Here is an 8,604-nt window from a genome sequence, read left to right as displayed (position 1 = left end):
CAAGTTTGGTTCGTATGGCAAAGCCCACGCCTGAGGTTCTTGGAGTGTCCTCTGGCTTCCCAATGCAGTAGAAGGTGTAGCCCCCTCCAACTTCCTCCAGCTGGGTTTCACCGGCAAACCTGCTTTCGCTCAGGCTGCTATGTCCACCTGATAGCGATCAAGCATTCTAGCAATGAGCGCTGTGCGTCTTTCTGGTCTGTCGTCTCTGTCGAGTAGGGTGCGAACACTCCAGGCACCCAGACTCAGGGCATGACTCCTGGTTCTTTTCTTCTGTTGTTTTCGACCGCTAGTGTTGGATGTCCAAGTAGGTGCGGTTTCCTAATAGGTACTAAGCGAGGCAGGCTTTGTGTATGGATCTAGGTGCAGATACTGCCACGTGTAGGACGGCCTCGGCAGGTGCAGGTTTTTTCTTCGGAGCTCCGTCTCCTAGGAGGACTTCCAGCCAAGGATAAGAGCTCCCCCTGCCCTTTGGTCATCCTCTTCTGCCTTCACAGCCGTTGGGAAAGGTTTCCTCCTCCGCCTGGTCCGTCGTTGAGAGACTTCACATGCGGCAGGTAGTACTGGGTAACATGGTACCAGTTGCAAGAGCTATGCCCCTGACCTGACACACAATACAGACAATATAATGAATGCAATAAGTGTGAATAGATAAATGACATAGAACAAACCAAATAGATAATAATACATACATAAACGGTTGAATCAAAGACTATAATTACGGAAACATCATGAAAATCACACAAAACATGAAAATCTTCACACACACGTGTGTGTGCACACACAGGTATCACACACATGTACTAGAACACACAAGTACATAGACATGAACACGCATACTTACACCCGCCTTTTTCCTTGCTTACACACTGTTGGAGAACAATTATTCAAATTGTGTTGGCTTACTAGGATCGCATCATATGCTTTGATTTTGCTGGAACTAATTACATTTGTTGCATCAGATATTTCTGATGTGCTCTTTTGAAAGATGATATGGTAGATCTTTTTTTTTTTTCTCTTTTCTTTTAAGATACTCGGGGATTTCATTCCACAGTTTACCACCTGAACAAGTGAGAGAGAGAGAGAGAGAGATCTATAAAGCAAGAGCAAGCCACAAAAAAAAAAAAGACAGGAGAGACAGAGATGGAGCCGTAGAGACAGACAGACATACAGACAATCAGATAAATACAAACAGACAGAGAGACAGAGACAGAGACAGACAGGGAGAAATCTGAACAACTGCAGATTCGGAAAAAAAAGCATGTGAATTGAATGCACATTACCTGACACAGTGGAAAACAAACAGCAACAGCAAACACTTGTGGTTAAAAACAATAAAATAAAATAGAATGAAATAAATAAAACTTTTGTACATGATCACATGTTCACTTTTGACTTAATCGTGATTTTGACTTAATTTTGAATCAAACTGCAATCGTGGCGCCCAACTGGGAATTAAAAAAAAAAAAAAGAAAGAAAAAACCAAAAAGAATTACAAACAATCTTCCCCCACCCCCCTCTGCCCCTCTACACTTCAACAACACGCAAGATGAAGCTGTACACTGGTGACGTAAATGCAAGCATGACGTCAACATTAACACCTGACGTAAACGCCACCGACAGGCTGATAAGTTTGCAACGGCTGGACGAGTGTCGTCTGTTGGTTCCGTCATCAAATTTCTCACTGCAAGGGCATGACTCGGAAAGTGCAAGTATCTCGGTGGAACAGGAACCACAACAGCTTGAAACCATCGTGGATGTGTATCTACTGATGGTGTTTTTTGTCGTATCTGTCCCTTTGAATATCGTCAACGTGATTGTGTTTTGGAAGCACGGGATTAAAGAGCGAATCAACCTGTGTCTGTGTTTCTTATCCATCGCTGACGCTATGGTAATATCCGTTTATTTTGCGTTGAAACTGGACAGAATCTATTCCGCCGTCTCAAACGGCACAGTTTTTCTCGCCAAGTACAGCATCAGTAACTGGTTGCAGTGGCTGGTGGGGTTTATCTATGTGTCTGGATTCATGTCGACGTTGATCGCTTTTGAACGATGTCTTTGTGTCGTCACCCCGCTACGGGCACAGCGAATACTGCGCACAGAAACTACTGCCGCCATCATCGTCATTGGACATGCCGTCATACTAGGAGGTTATTACGTCATCGCCACAAGATGGCAAGTGGTGTGTATATTCGATCCGGCCAACGATCGGATGTTCGATGCGTATTTCGCCAGCGAGTTCTATTCTCAGAACAAGGAACTGGTGGACACGTTTGAAGGACTTGTGTACGGAATCCTTCTTCCAGGTTTTTACATCATCGGCGTGTCTTTGGCCACCGTCGTCACAGTCGTCAAATTACGTCAAATGAAGGAATGGCGTCAGCAGTCTTTGTCGCCCATGTCCGCCGGCAGACACTCTGCCAAGGACGTGACCTTGACCCGGATGCTAATCGGCAGCAGTGTGCAGTTCGTGGTGTGCACAACTCCAACGTTTCTCTTCCACTCCCTGCACCCCTTCATCCCTGGGCTGGACCATGTGGGGGAGCACAACGACTTGTTCCAGATCTTCGCAGCCATCCAGCAACTCTGCTACTACATCAACTCTTCCGTCAACTTCTTCATATACTGTGTCTTTGGCAGCAAGTTTCGCACAACCATCAAACTCCTGTTTTGTAGAAGCGAGCGTTTCCTGAAGGCAAGGTAGCAAAGGGGTGTGACAGTTGTCATTTTCAGTGACAGAGGGTATGATAGAGTTGATAATGCACTGATATTTTCCTCACCTGCTATACAGAGGGTGAGGTACCAGAGAGAGCTGATGATCCGCCAACTTCTTCATCTGCTATATATCTTAAGCAGCAAGTTTCGCACAACAGCTATCAAACTCATGGTTTGAAGAAGTGACCGTTGTCAGAGGACAGGGTAGTTAAAGGGTGTGAGTGAGATACGGTTAATAAAGAGTTAACTAACGGAAATAAAGATTTGAATGGTTAGTGTGAAATGTTGATTGGGTAAACATACTGGTCTCATGATGTCCATATATATAATAGATAAATAAAGATTTAACTGCAGAAGATATGTTGTCAGAATGAAGCATCCCACATTCTGGGTATGTTAGACTTTTTTTTCCAAGTGTTTCTTTCCATTGTACAAAAACAAACAAAGTCAAAATACCCAACACCACACACACACACACACACACACACACACACACACACAACCGCACGCAGGCCAGCCGCAGCGGTCAACAGATTACCGTCGATCTCACAAACCGCCATGGGGCCACCACAAGAGAAGTCCCAGCACTGCCGCTGTGTCACTTCAGTGGTGTTCGCTTGTGCCTGCTCGGATTCTTCTCCTTCTTCTTTTTCTTCTTCAATCGTGGGCTGCAAGTCCCACGTTAACTTGTGTGTACACGACTGGGCTTTTACGTGTTTGACCGTTCTTACCCCGCCATGTAGGCAGCCATACTTCCGTTTTCGGGGGCCAACTGCTCTGATTCAACACACGTGTGGACGCCAGTCTGTCGGATGAGACGTTAAACAGAGTTCTAAATTTTGTGACAGACACTTAAAACACACAGAAAAGAACCCACGGCAACAAAAAGAAAAGGTTGTTCCCTGGCAAAATGATGTAGAAGAAGCATCCGCTTTCATAGGGAAGTAAAATACATTTGTAGGCAGAAAAAGAAAAATGTGGCGCTGTGCTATGGCGACGCAGTTCTCCCTGGAAAGAGCAGCCCGAATTTCATACAGAGAAATCTGTTGTGACAAAAGAGTAGTAGGCCTGCAATACAAGACAAAACAGTACAATACATGACAAGACAGTGCAATACGATACAATACATGTATGATAGTCAGTCGTGTCCGACTATGACCATCGGAATGGCAGAAGAACCAAATGCTGTCCCGACTATTTGGGCTAGAACTTGATTATTGTGGAGAGTGTCTTGCCCAAGTTACATCCCCACTCTCTCGGCCAAGAGGGTTTTAGGACAGTCGGCGTTGGGATGGTTCCCAAACTCCAACTAGCCCCCAAGGCTGCAGCACTAAGAGCCAGTGCAATTTGGCCTCCTGGTTAGAGAGTCATAGTCCTTTACAGAAGACTAAGCTATGAAAGATTTCCCATTGCACTGGAGAAACCATTGATAATACAACTCTCACTTTTCTGTTGGCCCAACTGTGAACTTAGTCAATCTGTGACATAAGCCGATACAACAAAATACAATACAATCGTTTCAGTTATGTATCCCTCTCTTCCACTCGATTTTCTCCTTCGACCGCTGTCTGTGAAGACCAGACTTCTGGAAATCTTCTGGCACTTTGACTCCAGGTGGTTAATCCATTCAACCCTCGGGTGTTTACAGCTTCAGCAGGCTTCTTTGCCATTTTGATGCAGTAAAATTAGAATAAAATCGACCAGTTTCCCCTTCAAATTGACACGCGTTGACAAAAGCCGGAAATACTGTTGAAGTTATTTTCCTTTTTGCTTGTGGTTTATGATTGGGTAGGACCATGGAAACAGTTTCAATGAAACAAAAAAATTGACGCCCTTGCAGTGCTCAAAAGTTTCGATGAAACAAATTTGACGACCTAGCAGCACTCGTGCGCAGGGTTGAAAGAGTTAACCCTTTCACCGCCAGTCAATTTAGAGTACGAAATTCCCTTGTGGTACAAACACAGAAACGTCAGTGGCTAAAAATAGCTGGGGGTTCCCCCTGCGATGTATAGAAAATATGTCCTATCCTACCACCAAACATTAAGAGCAGAAGGTTCATGGATGTGGTTCGTCCGTCGGGATCGACGAGGACCATTTAGTCATCCTGGGGGTGGGTGGGTTGGGCTCTGTGGGTGCGCAGATGACTGGTCAGGCCAATCCGCGCCCGGAAGGTTCTGACGCAGTATGGACAGGGGATGGTGGCGGCTGTCGGGGACTTGCTGGCATTGCTTTTCCTGGCCTGTCTGCGTTGCTCTGCTGCAGCGATTCTGTTGGCCTCACAGGATTTGGCGCCTTTGTGGACAGCTGAACGCCACTTTGGTCTGTCCATTGCGTTCAGCTCCCACGTTTCATGGATAACAGTTCCACGGTTCATGGATAACAGACCAATGAATGGTCACCTTTCAGCGACATGGGTCCTCTACCACGCCTGTGCATAAACGCGAGCTTGGCGGTGAAATGATTAAGCACAGTAGTCTCCCTGCACTGTGCCTCTTTGACGCCGTTCTGCCTCGCCGAAACTCTGCGATCTGCTGTGGATACTCTTCTGATCTGGAGCTTAATTTTGCAGGTGATTCAAGTCAAATCATTTTTGTCGAAATCCGGGCTACTTCTCACACAGTTTGCATACCTCACTTAAGGTCAAAAGTTTACTTAAATCGATTTACCTGTCGATATCCGGACTACTTCTTATACGACACTTTCTAAGACATCACACGACACTTTTTCAAAACATTATACGACACTTTTTTTTTTTTTTTTTTTTACTAAGACATCACACGACACTTTTTTAAGACATCACAGGACACTTTTTTTAAGACATCACACGACACTTTCTAAGACATCACACTGCACCTTTTTTTAAGACATCAGACGACACTTTTTTAAGACATCACAGGACACTTTTTTTAAGACATCACACGGCACTTTCTAAGACATCACACGACACTTAAAGACATCATAGGACACCTTCCCCACCCCCTCCCCTCCCAACATTTAAAAGAAAAGCACTGTTGTGTTTTGTTTTGTTTTGTTTTTTTTTCTGTCAGGACCTGCCTCTCCTTGATGAGATCGTTGCAAGCTGTCATTGATTCAAGGAATGACTTTATGACAGAACGTGCAGGTGGCCATGGAGAAAACGAGAAGCGAGAGGAGTGATGGCCTAGAGGTAACGCGTCCGCCAAGGAAGCAAGAAAATCTGAGCGCACTGGTTCGAATCACGGTTCAGTCGCCAGTATTTTCTCCCCCCCTCCTCCACTAGACCGTGAGTGGTGGTCTGGACGCTAGTCGTTCGGATGAGACGATAAACCGAGGTCCCGTGCACTTAGCGCACGTAAAAGAACCCACGGCAACAAAAGGGTTGTTCCTGGCAAAATTCTGTAGAAAAATCCACTTCGATAGGAGAAACAAACAAACAAACAAAATTGCAGGCAGGAAAAGATACCAAAAAAACAAATGGGTGGCGCTCTCAGTGTAGCGACGCGCTCTCCCTGAGGAGAGCAGCCCAAATTTCACACAGAGAAATCTGTTGTGACAAAAACGAATAATACAATACAATACAATACAATACAATAATTATGTCTTTCTTTGTGTGTTTCGGCCCCGTCAGTTGCGCGGGGTTTCGGTGACATTTTCTCTTCCCCCCCCCCCTCCACCCCCCACCCGCCCCCGACCTCCCCTCCCCTTTCCCCGCTCCACCCCCTCCCACCACCACTCACCCAATCTCCTCACCTTCATCACCACCCACCCTTTCACGCTCTCACCACCACCATCCAGCCCCCACCCCCAACTACCCACTCGCTCTCACTACCACGTCATTTTTTTTTTTAAGAGTGCAGAGCGCTGCCACACATCAAAATTCCCACGTGGGTCTGCCGACACGAGGAATGCAGAATACTTTATTGCAGTGATAAGAAACTCCAGGGAGAGCTGCACAGTACAAGATCTTCAGAGAAGAAGCGCCCTCCTCAGTCAAGTGTTTCGGCCCTTAACTCCTTACACTCTAAGGGAAAGGGCTGTACCCAGGTCATGAGTCCTGGATGCCCTTGTATTGCCGCCTTTTTTTTTTTTTTTTACCTGGTCCTCAGCAGGTTCGAACCCGCGCGCCTCCGGGGTGGTCACCTTTTCTGGCAGACGTTTTAACCACTGAGCCATCGTACGCCTAGTTTGAGGAGGGAAATTTAATTCATTCCTCTTGGACGACCAAATCCAGCTCTCACTAAACTCTAGGGAGAGCTGAGCAGTACAAGGTCTTCAAGAGAGAAGCCCCCTCCTCAGTCAAGAGTTTCGGCCCTTAAACCTTTCACCGCCAAGCTCGCATTTATGCACAGGCGTGGTAGAGGACCCATGTCACTGAAAGTTGATCATTCATTGGTCTGTTATCCATGAAACCTGCTGCTCTTAAAGTTCGGTGGTAGGATAGGTCATATTTTCTATACATCGCAGGGGGAATCTCCAGCTATTCTTAGCCGCTGTCTTTTCTGTGTTTATCCCACAAGGGAATTTTGTACTCTAAATTGACTGGCGGTGAAAGGGTTAACTCCTTACACTCTAAGAGGGCCGGGCTGCACCCAGGTCATGACTCCTAGATGCCCTTGTATTGCCGCCTTTTTTTTTCCTGGTCCTCAGCAGGTTCGAACCCACGCGCCTCCAGGGTGGTCGCCACATCTGGACTGAGTCACCTTTTCTGGCAGACGTTTTAGCCACTGAGCCTAGTTTGAGTAGGGAAAATTAATTCATTCCTCTTCGACGACCAGATCCAGCTGGAACTCTTCTGCTGCTTCTGCCATTGCCTTGAGAGCCCCGTGTCCTCTCTCGCTGCCAGAAATCGACATACTGCACTGTCGACTGATGTGACTGCGACAGACGAACGCCCGACGGATGTGGCCATGTATGGGGGTCAGGTGAGATGGGGGATCGGGGGAGGGAGTGGGGGGGGACTCGGACTGAGCGGCATGTGAGTGATGCCATTAACTCACTCAGTACGGCCAGTCCTCTCTTCTCCTCTACACAGACGCCTCGGATGTCCAGTGGGTGTCTGAATGACCCAACCTTTAGCTTCCGTCGTCAGAATTGTGGTATTCTTTGCCAACATTCACCTCTTCAGTAGAAGAGCCTTCCGCTCGCAATATTTTGATGATGGTAATTGGGGTGAAACGCTGTTAACGTCGTCTCTTTCGCCGTTCGTATGGAGAGAGTTAAAACGGCGCAGATGATGGGGCAACACAACAACAACAACAACAACAAATAATAATGATAACAATGATAGTGATGAATAGTGATAAATGAAATGAATGGATAAATAAATAAACCTCATATTGTAACGCTTTATTGTGTGTGCGTCGAATGTATGTATCTATGTATGTATGTACGTACAAATTTGTATGCGCATATACATGTTTATTGTGCATGTTTGTGAGATGAGGACTGAGTGTATTTCGTATACGTGTGTGTGTGGATTGTAAAGCGCTTTGTGTAATGAGGAAAACGCTGATAAATGTCCAGTTATTATTATTATTAGTAGTAGTAGTAGTAGTAGTAGTAGTAGTAGTAGTAGTATTGTTGTTGTTGTTGTTGTTGTTGTAAAATAAACAGGAGAATACACCTACAGTATAAATAAAGTGGTACACCACCTGCATAGCTTTACAGTATAAAGAGATACCCCACTTCCAATATGGCTGTACAGTTTTAAGCGGCGCACCACTTGCATTATGTGTGTTTGTATATGTGTGTATGTGTGCGTGTGTGTTTATGTGTGTGTGCGTATGTGCGTGTGTGTGCATGTGTGCGTGTGTGTTATCAGCTGTGCAAGCATTTGATTGTTCCTTGTTGGGTTTTTTTGTCTCTGATGTTTGAAGTTGAGTCGGCGGTGTTGTGAACACACAATCTAAGAAA

The 8,604-nt window shown here is 45.9% G+C and overlaps 1 protein-coding gene across 1 annotated transcript; it reads left to right on the top strand.

Moving 5' to 3' along the window:
• Positions 1–1,579: 1,579 nt before the first annotated feature.
• On the top strand, positions 1,580–2,701 carry LOC143302015 (uncharacterized). Its single transcript, XM_076616501.1, has one exon. It carries the CDS (start codon positions 1,580–1,582, stop codon positions 2,699–2,701), a length of 1,122 nt encoding a protein of 373 aa, XP_076472616.1.
• The last annotated feature ends 5,903 nt before the right edge of the window (positions 2,702–8,604 follow it).

This window comes from Babylonia areolata, chromosome 28 (genome assembly GCF_041734735.1).
Source record: "Babylonia areolata isolate BAREFJ2019XMU chromosome 28, ASM4173473v1, whole genome shotgun sequence".
NCBI lineage: Eukaryota > Metazoa > Mollusca > Gastropoda > Neogastropoda > Buccinidae > Babylonia > Babylonia areolata.
Note: the sequence above shows the minus strand (reverse complement) of the source record. Positions and strands in the feature narration are given on the sequence as shown.